This window comes from Oncorhynchus keta, chromosome 17, assembly GCF_023373465.1.
Source record: "Oncorhynchus keta strain PuntledgeMale-10-30-2019 chromosome 17, Oket_V2, whole genome shotgun sequence".
Lineage (NCBI taxonomy): Eukaryota > Metazoa > Chordata > Actinopteri > Salmoniformes > Salmonidae > Oncorhynchus > Oncorhynchus keta.
The window spans coordinates 17,982,931-18,003,088 of NC_068437.1; the positions used below are offsets into that span (position 1 = coordinate 17,982,931).

Consider the following 20,158-nt stretch of genomic DNA (forward strand, 5'->3'; position numbering starts at 1 on the left):
TATTGTTTGTACAGATGAACATGGTACCTTGGAAATTGCTCCCAAGGATGAACCAGACTTGTGGAGGTTTACAATTTTTTTTGAGGTCTTGGCTGATTTCTTTTGATTTTCCCATGATGTCAAGCAAAGAGTCACTGAGTTTGAAGGTAGGCCTTGAAATACATCCACAGGTATACCTCCAATTGACTTGAATGAATTAATAGCCTATCAGAAGCTTCTAAAGCCATAACATCATTTTCTGGAATTTTCCAAGCTGTTTAAAGTACGTAAAGTATGTAAAAGTATGTAAACTTCTGAACCACTGGAATTGTGATACAGTTCAATTATAAGTGAAATAATCTGTCTGTAAACAATTGTTGGAAAAATTACTTGTGTCCTGCCCAAAGTAGATTTCCTAACCGACTTGCCAAAACTATAGTTTGTTAACATGACATTTGTGGATTGGTTGAAAAACAAGTTCTAATGACTCCAACCTAACTGTATGTAAACTTTCGACTTCAACTCTAGGTATTTTTGGCCACCTGTGAGAGTCAATGTCATTCTTGTAAACTGCAAATAAAATTTTCCTTCAATATTTTTGCACATAACATATTTTATTATACAATTAATAGAATTATTATTTAAATAACATAACAAAGTGGTAACTATCCCAACATTGATACACACATCGACACTTGAGGAACTTGTATGCCTCATTAAGCTACACATGTACCAGTGCTCAACTTTAACATGAGTTGACAGTACAACAGACCAGATGAACCGGAATGACATTTGATCTCACGAGTGGCCAAAAATAACTATAAAAAAGCGACGCCCCTACTATGTCACGCCTCCAGTCTTCTGATCTGACCCAGTGGATCATACATGTAGCTCAAAAACCCAGCTAAGTGACCCAACAGGCTCGGTCAAAAATAACCTAATATGTGTTCTCTTCATTGCACTTTTAGAAAAAAAGGTGCTATCTAGAACCTGTCCACATAGAATAACCAGTTGAAGAACCCTTTTTGGTTCCAGGTAGAAACCTTTTGAATCCAGGTAGAACCATCTTGGGTTCCATGTAGAACCCTTTCCACAGATTATTCTACATGGCACCAAAAAGGTGTTTACCTGGAACCAAAAAGAGTTCTTCAAATGGTTCACTATGAGGACAGGCAAAGGCCCGAAGAACCCTTTTGCAACCCTTTTTTCTAAGAGTGAACAGCAACATTATTGTGTTCGTCCAATTACTAAACCCCTGACACCATGCTTCCTAGTTTGTGCAAACGTAGACTTGACACTTGGTGTGTATTTAGCCGTGTGGGAACGCTTGGTGGGATAATGGGAAGAAGTCCATTCCTCACACCGACGATGTACTACTACTACATCATTTTCATATTTGTTCTTATAGAACTTGATAGATGTCATACAATGTACAATGTTAGGTAGGTCATAGTCAGTCTGTGCATCACCACAGTCTTGGCCCCAGGCTCTTTTGTGCAAAGCACATACACGAAGTGCCCGGTGCCCAGTCTACAGTTCATCAACTCAGTAATCACTCAGTCCTTGACATTACTGTACAGGACCGGTGTGAGTGCCTTAGGCTGACAGTGTCTGCGTGCACCTTGACATAACGCTGCATGGGATAGACTGCTACAAGATGTTTGCTGATGGCCTTGTATACAAACACTCCCACCCAGCACATGCTGCCAGTACCATGCCTTGTAATGAGACAAGTGTATCTGGACCCTGTTAATACTCTGCTCTATTCACGTTCACATTCACATTGACATTCATTCATCCTCACTATACTGACATGTCGTCAGAGGAGCAGAGTGGGGGCCGATCGAGGTGGTTTTCACACGGTGTTACAAGACTAAGACTTAGAGAGAGCTTCTAACTACTATAGCCATGGTTTGCTTCCTCTGCTTTGGGTCCTGTTATTACAAGTACAACCCAATCATTATGTTGTCCTTCGGCTCAGGTTGAGGTCTCATCCTATAGCTACTGTAGGTCTGCAGCACTCAGGCTTTCCAACATACAAGGGTATGTGTGTTCAAGTTTTTATCCCGTCTTTTTCCACCAGAAAAGAGGAAATGTACACATGGTATGTCCTTTATTTTCCATGGCCTGGATATTTTCTGTTTTCAAACACTGATCACTTGTGGGGATGCTCATGGAAATGACCCCAAAAAAAAAATAACATTCCACCACACAATATCCTGTTAAAGTGTGCGTGTAAAATGACCACACAAACACCTTTGTCTTCATGGCTGAGTGAGCCAGCGAGCGACTGGCTGTTGAACTAAGCAGCTTTGTGAGGGCCTCATCCTCCACATCAATATTTGCTTTGCCAAATCCTGTCACAATGATATCACTCCTCCCATTGGTTGTCATTCGTTCAAGACAGGATTTGAGTAGTGCGCTCTTAAATACCATTCAAAATGACATCTTTAAAGAAAAGATTTAGGTGGGTTGTAAGATTTAGGTGGGATGCTAATATTGTGTAATATGAAAGAAATGCTATGATATATGATGGATATACTGTATGTGTCAATTAGAGGTCGACCAATTATGATTTTTCAACGCCGATACCGATTATTGGAGGACCAAAAAAGCTGATACCGATTAATCGGCCGATTTTTGACATTTCTATTTATTTGTAAGAATGACAATTACAATATGTGAATGAACACTTATTTTAACTTAATATAATACATCAATAAAATCTATTTAGCCTCAAGTAAATCATGAAACATGTTCAATTTTGTTTAAATAATGCAAAAACAAAGTGTTGGAGAAGAAAGTAAAAGTGCAATATGTGCTATGTAAGAAAGCTAATGTTTCAGTTCCTTGCTCAGAACATGAGAACTTATGAAAGCTGGTGGTTCCTTTTAACATGAGTCTTCAATATTCCCAGGTAAGAAGTTTTAGGTTGTAGTTATTATAGGAATTAAAGGACTATTTCCCTCTATACCATTTGTATTTCATTAACCTTTGACTATTGGATGTTCTTATAGGCACTTGCCAGTGTAACAGTATAGCTTCCGTCCCTCTCCTCTCTCCTCCCTGGGCTCGAACCAGCAACACAACGAGAACAGCCACCATCGAAGAAGCGTTAACCTTGCAGAGCAAGGGGAACAACTACTAAAAGGCTCAGAGCGAGTGACGTTTGAAACTCTATTAGCGCGCGCTAACTAGCTAGCCATTTCACTTCGGTTACACCAGCCTCATCTCGGGAGTTGATAGGCTTGAAGTCATAAACAGCGCAATGCTTCACGCAAAACGAAGAGCTGCAGGCAAAACACACGAAAGTGCTGTTTGCTTGAAAGTTTATGCCTGCTTCTGCCTACCACCGCTCAGTCAGATACTTAGATACTTGTATGCTTGTATGCTCAGTCAGATTATATGCAATGCAGGACACGCTAGATAATATCTAGTAATATCATCAACCATGTGTAGTTAACTAGTGATTATGACTGATTGTTTTATATAAGATAAGTTTAATGCTAGCTAGCAATTTACCTTGGCTTACTGCATTCGCATAAAAGGCAGTCTCCTTGTGGAGTGCAATGAGAGAGATGCAGGTCGTTATTGCGTTGGACTTGTTAACTGTAAGATTCAAGATTGGATCCCCCGAGCTGACAAGGTGAAAATCTGTCGTTCTGCCCCTGAACGAGGCAGTTAACCCACCGCCCCTAGGCCGTAATTGAAACTAAGAATGTGTTCTTAACTGACTTGCCTAGTTAAATAAAGGTATAAAATATATATATATATATATATTTTTTTTAATCGGCACATCGGCGCCCAAAAATACCAATTTCCTATTGTTATGAAAACTTGAAATCGGCCCTAATTAATCGGCCAATCCGATTAATCACTCAAGCCCATCTTTTATCATCAAATTGCCTGAGGGTGATGCTGTCATCTCACCCATTATTACGCAACATCCTCTTAAGTACTCAATATTTCTTCAAGCATTACAAATGATGGAATTTGCATTCAAATGGAGGGCTCGATGGCCCATCCATATACCGCGGCACCATGAAGGCCCATTCAAATACTGCCGCGGCAAGATCGTGTTACTGCCACGACAAGTCTGGACACCTGTACTAAGACGGATTGCCAGTGTGATGATTACATCAATTGTGGTTGACTGAGACCTTTCTAAGTATTTTTGATTCTCTCCATGTTATTCTATTTCCCATTTTGTTTCCATTTCCACCGGCTAAAAATAGATACTTTCGGAAAATAGTGTACTATTGGAAGATATTCATTTTGCGTTATTCTTGTGTTGTTCGGACTAGTCATGGAACTAATGATGCATAGCACACTGTTGACTGGTACTGGACATTAACTCAGCATGTGGTCCTTCTGTAGCTCAGTTGGTAGAGCATGCCGCTTGTAACGCCAGGGTAGTGGGTTCGATTCCCGGGACCACCCATACGTAGAATGTATGCACACATGACTGTAAGTCGCTTTGGATAAAAGCGTCCGCTAAATGGCATATATATTACATGCTGTAACAGCTACATCACTCTAAAATCTGAATGAACAAACGTTTTAATTACCAGCTATTCAGCTATTACCTTGATTTCGGTTATTACAATGTCTCCTGGTTTGGGACAAGACATGCACTAGCAGCTAGTGATCACTGAAAGTATATGGACACCCAACCGTCATATTATAGCTGTCATATACACTGACCCTGTCACTCATATGACCCACACTGCACAGACCTCTAACCAACTCTTCTCTCTCTCTCTCTCTCTCTCTCTCTCTCTCTCTCTCTCTCTCTCTCTCTCTCTCTCTCTCTCTCTCTCTCTCTCTCTCTCTCTCTCACACTCTCTCTCTCTCTCTCACTCTCTCTCTCTCTCTCCCCTCCAGATCGGGACTTTTACCACCCAGCATGGTGAATACTTCTTAGAGCCCCTGATGAAGGCGGAGGAGGGGGAGGAGTACGACGAGGAGCACAACAAACCTCACCTCGTCTACAGACAGGACAGGAAGAGGAGAGAGGGCCCTGCCAGTGAACCCACACAACCCTGTTCAGCCTCAGGTAACAGACCTACCACAGTCTGGTTCTGCTCCTATATTATACTATATAACCACAGTCTGATTGTTACCGTGATTGTTACTGGGGTTCCCCTCACTCTTAGCCCCAGTATGACCTGTTCTTCAGCTCTGTGCCACAGCCGTAATAACTGTCCTAAATGCAAATTCTACCCAGTCACGATCCTTGGCTGCTGGCTTACCAAGAAGATTTGAGCCTTGATTAAGCGGGTTATTGAAATCCTTTATTTAATAAAGCTAAAATGCGTTCCAGCCCAGCCAGCCATCCCCTATCGGTGTTCACACCCAAGACCGCGGAGGAACAGAGGAAGAAATTATGGCTTTTTACTTTGTAGCACTGGCGAAGACAAATATAGAAACTGGAGAGCACTGCACTTGCAGGCTGCTATTTGAATGCTCTCCATTTCATTAGAATTTTTATAGCTACCGCCTTTAGGTGGAGGAGAGGCCCACAAAAAGCTAAGTGACCCAGCAGAGTTCACCCTGACGCAGGCCCTTAAAGGAGAGCTTGCGGGGAGCTTTGTGACAGCCTTTGTTGGCGGATGCAATAAATCTTTTATATGCTGGACACTTGATTTGCTTGTTGTCTGAACACGGCTATTGTCCGCTGGTTGTGGCCATTGTCTGTGAAGTAGTTGGAGTGACCCGAGGGGCCAGGCCAAAACCTCCTTAATATGCTTGCCTTTCACTCCATCAGTCTGTGTGTGGCAAACACAGAGGGACAACAATCTGGAGGGTCTCAGCCAGGCACTGGAGACCTTTGAAAAATGCTCTCTCTCTCTGTAGGCACTGTCAGATAGTGGGTGGGAGGCGGAAGACTCTTGGTAGGCCATTGTTTAACAGAAAGGAGGTGTAAGCAGCTATCTTGCTCACACAAGTTGTGGTTCTGTCAATATCAATATCCACCAACCACCCAGTCTCCCTTTAATATATTCCTAACCTCACAGATTAGATACAACATCAGCAGGTTTTTCTATACAAAGAGCCCAAGCAAACACAAGCTTCCTCCTCACCTTTTAACAAGTCAACGGGGTCTTGTTATAACATAGATAGATAGCAGGAGAAAGAGAAGACACCTGCAGAAAGCCTCATCAAAGGGCAGTAGAGCAGACACACAATGAGGCAGGATTAAAGGAGAGAGACAACACAGGGCCGGGTTAGGACAGGAGGACTGTGAGGTGTCCCGGGCTGTGGTTCCACACCTTTGCCTGATAGGCTCCACTCCAGATGCACTGATAAAGGCCTCTCTTTGAAGGCCACAGTAGGCCTGCCTGCCTGGCTGGCTGGCTGCTAGTAGGCCTCATTTCTTTTTATGGTAATGTGTGCAGTGCACACACTGCCTGCTACTATCAGGTCAGGAGTAAACACTGTGTTGGTTGGCTGCTCTCGAAGCACAACAAATGCATAATTGGTTTTGATGGTGTGGAAGAGCAATCTATTCGCTGCCTGTAAATTAGGGCTGACATTCTCATACAGTTAATGGTCAACTGGTCAGATAGATTAGGTGCACTAGGGGCACTATCTCCCCTCTCTCTTTATTGGCGTGTTTTTACATTACCAAAGCAAGTGAAATAAACAATAAACAAAAGTAAGATGACACAAAACAGCATCAACAAACTATTAGAATTAAAAATAAACATTTCACTCAAAAATGTTTCAAAAAGATAAAGACATTTCAAGCACATCTATGTGCAGTGTTTTAGCAATGTACAAATAGTAGGGGGAGATAAAAACAGATATACACTGCTCAAAAAAATAAAGGGAACACTTAAACAACACAATGTAACTCCAAGTCAATCACACTTCTGTGAAATCAAACTGTCCACTTAGGAAGCAACACTGATTAACAATAAATTTCACATGCTGTTGTGCAAATGGAATATACAACAGGTGGAAATTTTAGGCAATTAGCAAGACACCCCCAATAAGAGAGTGGTTCTGCAGGTGGTGACCAGACCACTTCTCAGTTCCTATGCTTCCTGGCTGATGTTTTGGTCACTTTTGAATGCTGGCGGTGCTTTCACTCTAGTGGTAGCATGAGACGGAGTCTACAACCCACACAAGTGGCTCAGGTAGTGCAGCTCATCCAGGATGGCACATCAATGCGAGCTGTGGCAAGAAAGTTTGCTGTGTCTGTCAGCGTACTGTCCAGAACATGGAGGCGCTAACAAGAGACAGGCCAGTACATCAGGAGACGTGGAGGAGGCCGTAGGAGGGCAACAACCCAGCAGCAGGACCGCTACCTCCGCCTTTGTGCAAGGAGGAGCAGGAGGAGCACTGCCAGAGCCCTGCAAAATGACCTCCAGCAGGCCACAAATGTGCATGTGTCTGCTCAAATGGTCAGAAACAGACTCCATGAGGGTGGTATGAGGGCCCGACTTCCACAGGTGGGGGTTGTGCTTACAGCCCAATACCGTGCAGGACGTTTGGCATTTGCCAGAGAACACCAAGATTGGCAAATTCGCCACTGGCGCCCTGTGCTCTTCACAGATGAAAGCAGGTTCACACTGAGCACATGTGACAGACGTGACAGTCTGGAGACTCCGTGGAGAACGTTCTGCTGCCTGCAACATCCTCCAGCATGACCGGTTTGGCGGTGGGTCAGTCATGGTGTGGGGTGGCATTTCTTTGGGGGGCCGCACAGCCCTCCATGTGCTCGCCAGAGGTAGCCTGACTGCCATTAGGTACCGAGATGAGATCCTCAGACCCCTTGTGAGACCATATGCTGGTGTGGTTGGTCCTGTGTTCCTGTTAATGCAAGACATTGCTAGACCTCATATGGCTGGAGTGTGTCAGCAGTTCTTGCAAGAAGAAGGCATTGGTGCTATGGACTTGCCCGCCCATTCCCCAGACCTGAATCCAATTGAGCACATCTGGGACATCATGTCTCGCTCCATCCACCAATGCTACGTTGCACCACAGACTGTCCAGGAGTTGGCGGATGCTTTAGTCCAGGTCTGGGAGGAGATCCCTCAGGAGACCATCCGCCACCTCATCAGGAGCATGCCCAGGCGTTGTAGGGAGGTCATACAGGCACGTGGAGGCCACACACACTACTGAGCCTCATTTTGACTTGTTTTAAGGACATTACATCAAAGTTGGATCAGCCTGTAGTGTGGTTTTCCACTTTAATTTTGAGTGTGACTCCAAATCCAGACCTCCATGGGTTGATAAATTTGATTTCCATTGATCATTTTTATGTGATTTTGCTGTCAGCACATTCAACTATGTAAAGAAAAAAGTATTTAATAAGAATATTTCATTCATTCAGATATAGGGTGTGTTATTTTTGTGTTCCCTTTATTTCTTTGAGCAGTGTATATATATTGGCGGGCTCAGCTGCCCTTTCTCTCTCTCTCTCTCTCTCTCTCTCTCTCTCTCTCTCTCTCTCTCTCTCTCTCTCTCTCTCTCTCTCTCTCTCTCTCTCTCTCTCTCTCTCTCCTCACTTATTTTCTCTCTCTTTCTCCCACACTCCTCCTCCATCCCACCGCAGACTGCCTAAACATGCAGTTCTTTACTGCAGCCTAATTGCTGAGAGCAAATTGCATTGAGCAACACTGTCAGGACCACCAGGCAGAGTGCAGTTGTAGGTGGGAAACTCTCTGCCTATACAATAGGAAGTAGGTATAGCTCCTCTTGAATGCACAAGCAGCTAGATGTGATTAAGATATTGTGCTCCAAAAGCAAGAGTAAACCTGCATTGCTGTGCAAGCCACCTAAAATAACCAGTTACTCTCTAAATGTCAGTTAGTATTCTATACAGTAGCAGGGGGGACTGGCCATCTGGCATTTCGAGCAAATGCCAGATATTTGGGCCTGTCTAACTAGTTGTTTTTTTTGCACAAAATTAGCATTCAGCTAATAATGGGGGCCTCAAGAAAAAAATTGGGCCGACGTCTTAGAAATTCCAGGGCCGATTTCTGGTTCCAGTCCGCCCCTGTACAGTAGTGACAGAAAAGATAACCTGTTGCTGGCAGAGGTCAGATTCCTCTCATCCATTCCCTCTATCCCTCTATTCCTCTTCCTGATGAGGAATAAAAGCACTCTTTGTGAGGGTCAATGATCTCATGGTCCTCTCTCTCCACTCTTTATGTCCCTGTGAAAGGAGAGTCTTTCTTAAATCAAAGTCACTAGCCGGAGTTTCATTGGTGAGGAAGCTGAAGGGTTTTGGGGGGTTGGACGGTTGGAAGGAGGCTCAAAACCTACCAACTATCCTGGTTGGTCAGAACAGAACACACATGGAAATGCCAGATGTTTTACAATGAACCATCCTGCCAGCCCTTCTTCCCTCTGTACATTTAAAAATATATTTGTTTTGCTGTTCCATTAGTCAGTCAGTGAGGAATGATTTCTTTCCCCTCTCTTTGCTGCTATGCTGTTCAGGGAGAGACATATTTTTGAAAAAGACAAAGATTTTGTCTGTTTTGTCAAGTGGTCTTCCAGGATACAAACAAAATGTGTATCAGTAAAAGGATAAGGTTTACATTCAGATAGGCCTATGTCGGCTCTTGTTGCTGCATTTGAGCATGCATGCTAGTTCAGGAATGTTATAGAAGAAGACTATTGTCTTGATGTTATACTGTGTCATTACTCTTAGTTGTATAAGACTTTCCATAGTCGGTGAGGTCCTATTGGTTTACATAGTTGGTGTAGTCCTGTTGGTTTCCATAGTTGGTGTAGTCCTGTTGGTTTACATAGTTGGTGTAGTCCTGTTGGTTTCCATAGTTGGTGAGGTCCTGTTGGTTTCTATAGTCCTGTTGGTTTCCATAGTTGGTGTAGTCCTATTGGTTTACATAGTTGGTGTAGTCCTGTTGGTTTCCATAGTTGGTGTAGTCCTGTTGGTTTACATAGTTGGTGTAGTCCTGTTGGTTTCCATAGTTGGTGAGGTCCTGTTGGTTTCTATAGTCCTGTTGGTTTCCATAGTTGGTGTAGTCCTGTTGGTTTCCATAGTTGGTGTAGTCCTGTTGGTTTCCATAGTTGGTGTAGTCCCGTTGGTTTCCATAGTCCTGTTGGTTTCCATAGTTGGTGTAGTCCTGTTGGTTTCCATAGTTGGTGTAGTCCTGTTGGTTTCAATAGTTGGTGTAGTCCTGTTGGTTTCCATTGTCCTGTTGGTTTACATAGTCCTGTTGGTTTACATAGTTGGTGAAGTCATGTTGGTTTACATAGTCCTGTTGGTTTCCATAGTTGGTGAGGTCCTGTTGGTTTCCATAGTTGGTGAAGTCCTGTTGGTTTCCATAGTTGGTATAGTCCTGTTGGTTTCCATAGTCCTGTTGGTTTCCATAGTTGGTATAGTCCTGTTGGTTTCCATAGTCCTGTTGGTTTCCATAGTCCTGTTGGTTTCCATAGTCCTGTTGGTTTCCATAGTTGGTATAGTCCTGTTGGTTTCCATAGTCCTATTGGTTTCCATAGTTAGTGTTGTGATGTTGGTTTCCATAGTTGGTGTAGTGCTGTTGGTTTCCATAGTTGGTGTAGTCCTGTTGGTTTCCATAGTCCTGTTGGTTTCCATAGTTGGTGTCGTGCTGTTGGTTTACATAGTTGGTGTAGTCCTGTTGGTTTCCATAGTTGGTGTAGTCCTGTTGGTTTCCATAGTCCTGTTGGTTTCCATAGTTGGTGTCGTGCTGTTGGTTTACATAGTCCTGTTGGTTTCCATAGTTGGCGTAGTCCTGTTGGTTTCCATAGTTGGTGTAGTGCTGTTGGTTTACATAGTCGGTGAGGTCCTGTTGGTTTCCATAGTCGGTGAGGTCCTGTTGGTTTCCATAGTTGGTATAGTCCTGTTGGTTTCCATAGTCCTGTTGGTTTCCATAGTTGGTATAGTCCTGTTGGTTTCCATAGTCCTGTTGGTTTCCATAGTCCTGTTGGTTTCCATAGTTGGTATAGTCCTGTTGGTTTCCATAGTCCTATTGGTTTCCATAGTTAGTGTTGTGATGTTGGTTTCCATAGTTGGTGTAGTGCTGTTGGTTTCCATAGTTGGTGTAGTCCTGTTGGTTTCCATAGTCCTGTTGGTTTCCATAGTTGGTGTCGTGCTGTTGGTTTACATAGTTGGTGTAGTCCTGTTGGTTTCCATAGTTGGTGTAGTCCTGTTGGTTTCCATAGTCCTGTTGGTTTCCATAGTTGGTGTCGTGCTGTTGGTTTACATAGTCCTGTTGGTTTCCATAGTTGGCGTAGTCCTGTTGGTTTCCATAGTCGGTGAGGTCCTGTTGGTTTCCATAGTCGGTGAGGTCCTGTTGGTTTCCATAGTCCTGTTGGTTTCCATAGTTGGTGTCGTCCTGTTGGTTTACATAGTTGGTGAAGTCATGTTGGTTTACATAGTCCTGTTGGTTTCCATAGTTGGTGAGGTCCTGTTGGTTTCCATAGTTGGTGAAGTCCTGTTGGTTTCCATAGTTGGTATAGTCCTGTTGGTTTCCATAGTCCTGTTGGTTTCCATAGTTGGTATAGTCCTGTTGGTTTCCATAGTCCTGTTGGTTTCCATAGTCCTGTTGGTTTCCATAGTCCTGTTGGTTTCCATAGTTGGTATAGTCCTGTTGGTTTCCATAGTCCTATTAGTTTCCATAGTTAGTGTTGTGATGTTGGTTTCCATAGTTGGTGTAGTGCTGTTGGTTTCCATAGTTGGTGTAGTCCTGTTGGTTTCCATAGTCCTGTTGGTTTCCATAGTTGGTGTCGTGCTGTTGGTTTACATAATTGGTGTAGTCCTGTTGGTTTCCATAGTTGGTGTAGTCCTGTTGGTTTCCATAGTCCTGTTGGTTTCCATAGTTGGTGTCGTGCTGTTGGTTTACATAGTCCTGTTGGTTTCCATAGTTGGCGTAGTCCTGTTGGTTTCCATAGTCCTGTTGGTTTACATAGTTGGTGTAGTCCTGTTGGTTTCCATAGTTGGTGTAGTGCTGTTGGTTTACATAGTTGGTGTAGTCCTGTTGGTTTCCATAGTCGGTGTAGTCCTGTTGGTTTCCATAGTCGGTGAGGTCCTGTTGGTTTCCATAGTCGGTGAGGTCCTGTTGGTTTACATAGTTGGTGTAGTCCTGTTGGTTTCCATAGTTGGTGTAGTCCTGTTGGTTTCTATAGTCCTGTTGGTTTCCATAGTTGGTGAGGTCCTGTTGGTTTCCATAGTTGGTGAGGTCCTGTTGGTTTACATAGTTGGTGTAGTGCTGTTGGTTTCCATAGTTGGTGAGGTCCTGTTGGTTTACATAGTTGGTGTAGTCCTGTTGGTTTCCATAGTTGGTGTAGTCCTGTTGGTTTCCATAGTCCTGTTGGTTTCCATAGTTGGTGTCGTGCTGTTGGTTTACATAGTCCTGTTGGTTTCCATAGTTGGCGTAGTCCTGTTGGTTTCCATAGTCGGTGAGGTCCTGTTGGTGAGGTCCTGTTGGTTTACATAGTTGGTGAGGTCCTATTGGTTTACATAGTTGGTGTAGTCCTGTTGGTTTCCATAGTCCTGTTGGTTTACATAGTTGGTGAGGTCCTATTGGTTTACATAGTCGGTGAGGTCCTGTTGGTTTACATAGTTGGTGTAGTCCTGTTGGTTTCCATAGTTGGTGTAGTCCTGTTGGTTTACATAGTTGGTGTAGTCCTGTTGGTTTCTATAGTCCTGTTGGTTTCCATAGTTGGTGAGGTCCTGTTGGTTTCCATAGTCGGTGAGGTCCTGTTGGTTTACATGGTTGGTGTAGTCCTGTTGGTTTCCATAGTTTGTGAGGTCCTGTTGGTTTCCATAGTCCTGTTGGTTTCCATAGTTGGTGTAGTCCTGTTGGTTTCCATAGTTGGTGTAGTCCTGTTGGTTTACATAGTTTGGTGTAGTCCTGTTGGTTTCTATAGTCCTGTTGGTTTCCATAGTTGGTGAGGTCCTGTTGGTTTCCATAGTCGGTGAGGTCCTGTTGGTTTACATAGTTGGTGTAGTCCTGTTGGTTTCCATAGTTTGTGAGGTCCTGTTGGTTTCCATAGTTGGTGAGGTCCTGTTGGTTTCCATAGTTGGTGAGGTCCTGTTGGTTTACATAGTTGGTGTAGTCCTGTTGGTTTCCATAGTTGGTGTAGTCCTGTTGGTTTCCATAGTCCTGTTGGTTTACATAGTTGGTGTCGTGCTGTTGGTTTACATAGTCCTGTTGGTTTCCATAGTTGGCGTAGTCCTGTTGGTTTCCGTATTCGGTGAGGTCCTGTTGGTTTCCATAGTTGGTGAGGTCCTATTGGTTTCTATAGTTGGTGAGGTCCTGTTGGTTTACATAGTTGGTGAGGTCCTATTGGTTTCCATAGTCGGTGTAGTCCTGTTGGTTTCCATAGTCGGTGAGGTCCTGTTGGTTTCCATAGTCGGTGAGGTCCTGTTGGTTTACATAGTTGGTGTAGTCCTGTTGGTTTCCATAGTTGGTGTAGTCCTGTTGGTTTCCATAGTCCTGTTGGTTTCCATAGTTGGTGTCGTGCTGTTGGTTTACATAGTCCTGTTGGTTTCCATAGTTGGCGTAGTCCTGTTGGTTTCCATAGTCCTGTTGGTTTACATAGTTGGTGTAGTCCTGTTGGTTTCCATAGTTGGTGTAGTGCTGTTGGTTTACATAGTTGGTGTAGTCCTGTTGGTTTCCATAGTCGGTGTAGTCCTGTTGGTTTCCATAGTCGGTGAGGTCCTGTTGGTTTCCATAGTCGGTGAGGTCCTGTTGGTTTACATAGTTGGTGTAGTCCTGTTGGTTTCCATAGTTGGTGTAGTCCTGTTGGTTTCTATAGTCCTGTTGGTTTCCATAGTTGGTTAGGTCCTGTTGGTTTCCATAGTTGGTGAGGTCCTGTTGGTTTCCATAGTTGGTGAGGTCCTGTTGGTTTACATAGTTGGTGTAGTGCTGTTGGTTTCCATAGTTGGTGAGGTCCTCTTGGTTTACATAGTTGGTGTAGTCCTGTTGGTTTCCATAGTTGGTGTAGTCCTGTTGGTTTCCATAGTCCTGTTGGTTTCCATAGTTGGTGTCGTGCTGTTGGTTTACATAGTCCTGTTGGTTTCCATAGTTGTCGTAGTCCTGTTGGTTTCCATAGTCGGTGAGGTCCTGTTGGTGAGGTCCTATTGGTTTCTATAGTTGGTGAGGTCCTGTTGGTTTACATAGTTGGTGAGGTCCTATTGGTTTACATAGTTGGTGTAGTCCTGTTGGTTTCCATAGTCCTGTTGGTTTACATAGTTGGTGAGGTCCTATTGGTTTACATAGTTGGTGTAGTCCTGTTGGTTTACATAGTTGGTGTATTCCTGTTGGTTTCCATAGTTGGTGTAGTCCTGTTGGTTTCCATAGTTGGTGTAGTCCTGTTGGTTTCCATAGTCCTGTTGGTTTCCATAGTTGGTGTAGTCCTGTTGGTTTCCATAGTTGGTGTAGTCCTGTTGGTTTACATAGTTGGTGTAGTCCTGTTGGTTTCTATAGTCCTGTTGGTTTCCATAGTTGGTGAGGTCCTGTTGGTTTCCATCGTCGGTGAGGTCCTGTTGGTTTACATAGTTGGTGTAGTCCTGTTGGTTTCCATAGTTGGTGTAGTCCTGTTGGTTTCCATAGTTGGTGAGGTCCTGTTGGTTTCTATAGTCCTGTTGGTTTCCATAGTTGGTGTAGTCCTGTTGGTTTCCATAGTTGGTGTAGTCCTGTTGGTTTCAATAGTTGGTGTAGTCCTGTTGGTTTCCATTGTCCTGTTGGTTTACATAGTCCTGTTGGTTTACATAGTTGGTGAAGTCATGTTGGTTTCCATAGTCCTATTGGTTTCCATAGTTAGTGTTGTGATGTTGGTTTCCATAGTTGGTGTAGTGCTGTTGGTTTCCATAGTTGGTGTAGTCCTGTTGGTTACCATAGTCCTGTTGGTTTCCATAGTTGGTGTCGTGCTGTTGGTTTACATAGTTGGTGTAGTCCTGTTGGTTTACATAGTCCTGTTGGTTTCCATAGTTGGCGTAGTCCTGTTGGTTTCCATAGTCCTGTTGGTTTCCATAGTTGGTGTAGTCCTGTTGGTTTCCATAGTTGGTGTAGTGCTGTTGGTTTACATAGTTGGTGTAGTCCTGTTGGTTTCCATAGTCGGTGTAGTCCTGTTGGTTTCCATAGTCGGTGAGGTCCTGTTGGTTTCCATAGTCGGTGAAGTCCTGTTGGTTTACATAGTTGGTGTAGTCCTTTTGGTTTCCATAGTTGGTGTAGTCCTGTTGGTTTCTATAGTCCTGTTGGTTTCCATAGTTGGTGAGGTCCTGTTGGTTTCCATAGTTGGTGAGGTCCTGTTGGTTTCCATAGTTGGTGAGGTCCTGTTGGTTTACATAGTTGGTGTAGTGCTGTTGGTTTCCATAGTTGGTGAGGTCCTGTTGGTTTACATAGTTGGTGTAGTCCTGTTGGTTTCCATAGTTGGTGTAGTCCTGTTGGTTTCCATAGTCCTGTTGGTTTCCATAGTTGGTGTCGTGCTGTTGGTTTACATAGTCCTGTTGGTTTCCATAGTTGGCGTAGTCCTGTTGGTTTCCATAGTCGGTGAGGTCCTGTTGGTGAGGTCCTGTTGGTTTACATAGTTGGTGAGGTCCTATTGGTTTACATAGTTGGTGTAGTCCTGTTGGTTTCCATAGTCCTGTTGGTTTACATAGTTGGTGAGGTCCTATTGGTTTACATAGTCGGTGAGGTCCTGTTGGTTTACATAGTTGGTGTAGTCCTGTTGGTTTCCATAGTTGGTGTAGTCCTGTTGGTTTACATAGTTGGTGTAGTCCTGTTGGTTTCTATAGTCCTGTTGGTTTCCATAGTTGGTGAGGTCCTGTTGGTTTCCATAGTCGGTGAGGTCCTGTTGGTTTACATGGTTGGTGTAGTCCTGTTGGTTTCCATAGTTTGTGAGGTCCTGTTGGTTTCCATAGTCCTGTTGGTTTCCATAGTTGGTGTAGTCCTGTTGGTTTCCATAGTTGGTGTAGTCCTGTTGGTTTACATAGTTTGGTGTAGTCCTGTTGGTTTCTATAGTCCTGTTGGTTTCCATAGTTGGTGAGGTCCTGTTGGTTTCCATAGTCGGTGAGGTCCTGTTGGTTTACATAGTTGGTGTAGTCCTGTTGGTTTCCATAGTTTGTGAGGTCCTGTTGGTTTCCATAGTTGGTGAGGTCCTGTTGGTTTCCATAGTTGGTGAGGTCCTGTTGGTTTACATAGTTGGTGTAGTCCTGTTGGTTTCCATAGTTGGTGTAGTCCTGTTGGTTTCCATAGTCCTGTTGGTTTCCATAGTTGGTGTCGTGCTGTTGGTTTACATAGTCCTGTTGGTTTCCATAGTTGGCGTAGTCCTGTTGGTTTCCGTATTCGGTGAGGTCCTGTTGGTTTCCATAGTTGGTGAGGTCCTATTGGTTTCTATAGTTGGTGAGGTCCTGTTGGTTTACATAGTTGGTGAGGTCCTATTGGTTTACATAGTTGGTGTAGTCCTGTTGGTTTACATAGTTGGTGTAGTCCTGTTGGTTTACATAGTCGGTGTAGTCCTGTTGGTTTCCATAGTCTTGTTGGTTTACATAGTTGGTGTAGTCCTGTTGGTTTCCATAGTCCTGTTGGTTTCCATAGTTGGTGTCGTGCTGTTGGTTTACATAGTCCTGTTGGTTTCCATAGTTGGCGTAGTCCTGTTGGTTTCCATAGTCGGTGAGGTCCTGTTGGTGAGGTCCTATTGGTTTCTATAGTTGGTGAGGTCCTGTTGGTTTACATAGTTGGTGAGGTCCTATTGGTTTACATAGTTGGTGTAGTCCTGTTGGTTTCCATAGTCCTGTTGGTTTACATAGTTGGTGAGGTCCTATTGGTTTACATAGTCTGTAGTCGGTGAGGTCCTGTTGGTTTACATAGTTGGTGTAGTCCTGTTGGTTTCCATAGTTGGTGTAGTCCTGTTGGTTTACATAGTTGGTGTAGTCCTGTTGGTTTCTATAGTCCTGTTGGTTTCCATAGTTGGTGAGGTCCTGTTGGTTTCCATAGTCGGTGAGGTCCTGTTGGTTTACATAGTTGGTGTAGTCCTGTTGGTTTCCATAGTTTGTGAGGTCCTGTTGGTTTCCATAGTCCTGTTGGTTTCCATAGTTGGTGTAGTCCTGTTGGTTTCCATAGTTGGTGTAGTCCTGTTGGTTTACATAGTTGGTGTAGTCCTGTTGGTTTCTATAGTCCTGTTGGTTTCCATAGTTGGTGAGGTCCTGTTGGTTTCCATAGTCGGTGAGGTCCTGTTGGTTTACATAGTTGGTGTAGTCCTGTTGGTTTCCATAGTTTGTGAGGTCCTGTTGGTTTCCATAGTTGGTGAGGTCCTGTTGGTTTCCATAGTTGGTTAGGTCCTGTTGGTTTACATAGTTGGTGTAGTCCTGTTGGTTTCCATAGTTGGTGTAGTCCTGTTGGTTTCCATAGTCCTGTTGGTTTCCATAGTTGGTGTCGTGCTGTTGGTTTACATAGTCCTGTTGGTTTCCATAGTTGGCGTAGTCCTGTTGGTTTCTATAGTTGGTGAGGTCCTATTGGTTTCTATAGTTGGTGAGGTCCTATTGGTTTACATAGTTGGTGTAGTCCTGTTGGTTTACATAGTTGGTGTAGTCCTGTTGGTTTACATAGTCGGTGTAGTCCTGTTGGTTTCCATAGTCTTGTTGGTTTACATAGTTGGTGTAGTCCTGTTGGTTTCCATAGTCCTGTTGGTTTACATAGTTGTTGTCGTGCTGTTGGTTTACATAGTCCTGTTGGTTTCCATAGCCGGTGTAGTCCTGTTGGTTTACATAGTTGGTATAGTCCTGTTGGTTTCTATAGTCCTGTTGGTTTACATAGTTGGTGTCGTGCTGTCGGTTTCCATAGCCCTTGCTGGTTTCCATAGTTGGTGTAGTCCTGTTGGTTTCCATAGTCTTGTTGGTTTCCATAGTTGGTGTAGTCCTGTTGGTTTCCATAGTCTTGTTGGTTTCCATAGTTGGTGTAGTCCTGTTGGTTTACATAGTCCTGTTGGTTTCCATAGTCTTGTTGGTTTACATAGTTGGTGTAGTCCTGTTGGTTTCCATAGTCGGTGTAGTCCTGTTGGTTTACATAGTTGGTGTATTCCTGTTGGTTTCCATAGTCCTGTTGGTTTCCATAGTTGGTGTAGTCCTGTTGGTTTCCATAGTCTTGTTGGTTTACACAGTTGGTGTAGTCCTGTTGGTTTCCATAGTCGGTGTAGTCCTGTTGGTTTACATAGTTGGTGTCGTCCTGTTGGTTTCCATAGTCGGTGTAGTCCTGTTGGTTTCTATAGTCCTGTTGGTTTCCATCGTTGGTGAGGTCCTGTTGGTTTCCATAGTTGGTGTAGTCCTGTTGGTTTCCATAGTTGGTGTAGTCCTGTTGGTTTACATAGTCGGTGTAGTCCTTATGGTTTCTATAGTCCTGTTGGTTTCCATAGTTGGTGAGGTCCTGTTGGTTTCCATAGTTGGTGTAGTTCTGTTGGTTTCCATAGTTGGTGTTGTCCTGTTGGTTTCCACTGAGATAAAGTGAACAAAGATCAAGTTGAAGAGATCCTTGTGTCCACTTGTGCAGTCAGTCGTCTTTGGTCTTTCAACAGAAATCTATTTTTTCCTCTCATATGTCGTCACCAACAGGGGAGTGTTGATAATTCAACTGGGCTTTTAAAGTGTAACCTCTTAGGTAAGATAGAGTTTCTGATATTTCATCATGAGTCATTACACAGTAATAAAGCTGTCATTGGCTGTGTGTTTATCCATTGTTGTTAGAGCATTACAGCATCCTTCCATGACTCCATGATTCACAGTAAAATGTTTGTCAAACTCAATATATAATTTAGGCATACTATGTTACGAAATTCAAGTTCAGATACAGTACCTTCCTTGACACTAACATGACCTTCCCACGACTGTTCACTTGGCATCAAGCAGCCACGTCTAGATCTACAGCTCTTTATGTACACTAAGCCATCCTGGCTGCTTTTACCACTGTTTTTGATAACTGTGAAGCTGGGAGCTGTTCAGTGGGTGATTCAGTTTTAAGAGGCGAACGTTCCTATTTTGTGCCCGGATGGTTTTAAAAGCTTCTCCAAAGGTGCTTGTCAGACGGAAATCCCAATCCTGTGACCGTGTCGGTCCCTTAATGCAACATTCTGGGGGGTTATCTGTCTGTGGGCTAAGGCTTGCATGTCATGTGAACCTCTATGTCGATCGTCTTGAGACGGAGATAATAAGAAAGATGGGGGGATGGCCCAGGATAGGGGCGGACAGTCTCTGCTCGCTCTGATAACTCGGTCTCTGCAGAGCTGACATCTACGAGAGCTTCGCAGGTAATTAGAGGTTGTAGTTGTGTGTTTCTCTCTCATGTACTTACCTTACTGCCGGCCTGACTCGTCCCTGGTACTAGGACTGGGTTGCTGTCAATGGGACAATTAGTGTGATTTTAGAGAAGTAGTTTCTGTTGGAGTGTACAGAGTTGGTTGGCTGTGGGCCTGCTCCCTCGTGCTCTGCCCCGTACGTCCGGTTGTTGAACTAGCCGACTTGAATCGCTCGCTGTTCTTTAGCGCTTTCGTGTATGCGAATGGAAGCACTTGTTGTGTGTTGTGTGTGACCTCGCGCTTGTGTCACCCTTTGTTTGGAGTCGCTCATTGGAGGGGATTAGACATTGGGTTCTTCCCGAGAGGTTTTCGGCCCTCCATTTCATCTGTTTACGCTCTCAGTTGAAGCTGTTTTTGTCTCTCATGGCGTGTTTGGAATGAGGTCAGCAGAGGTAGGAATGGTGTGATGGATGGATGGTTATCGGTCAGACAACCTCTTTCACCTTTAGGGTCTGGCTCAGATAGGTGTTGGGGCTTTTGGATGTCATCTGGCTCCATAGGACTTCCCAATAGACGGCCCATGAGGACAAATTTGATTTGGCCCCCAAAGTTGCCAATTTTTTGTTGTTGTTGTTGTTGGGCATTAAAGTCTGTAAAATAACAGGAAATGAGCGGAAATCAAATCAAATCAAATTAAATCAAATGTATTTATATAGCCCTTCGTACATCAGCTGATATCTCAAAGTGCTGTACAGAAACCCAGCCTAAAACCCCAAACAGCAAACAATGCAGGTGTAAAAGCACGGTGGCTAGGAAAAACTCCCGGAAAGTTATTTTCATTTAGGAAATCTGTTCCCATGTCCCCTGCATAAATAGAGAGGCACGTAATTGTATCCCATGTTATCAAGGTTTGAAATTATTCTGTTTTTGTTAAATACTATATACA

At 43.8% G+C, this 20,158-nt stretch overlaps 1 protein-coding gene across 1 annotated transcript in view; it reads left to right on the plus strand.

The window, feature by feature from the left end:
• Positions 1–20,158, plus strand: part of LOC118396232 (A disintegrin and metalloproteinase with thrombospondin motifs 20-like) — a 147,517-nt gene that overhangs the window by 5,661 nt on the left and 121,698 nt on the right. The window contains exon 3 of the mRNA XM_052465637.1: positions 4,864–5,035. Coding sequence (XP_052321597.1) covers positions 4,864–5,035 — 172 coding nt within the window. The remainder of the gene's footprint in view (positions 1–4,863; positions 5,036–20,158) is intronic.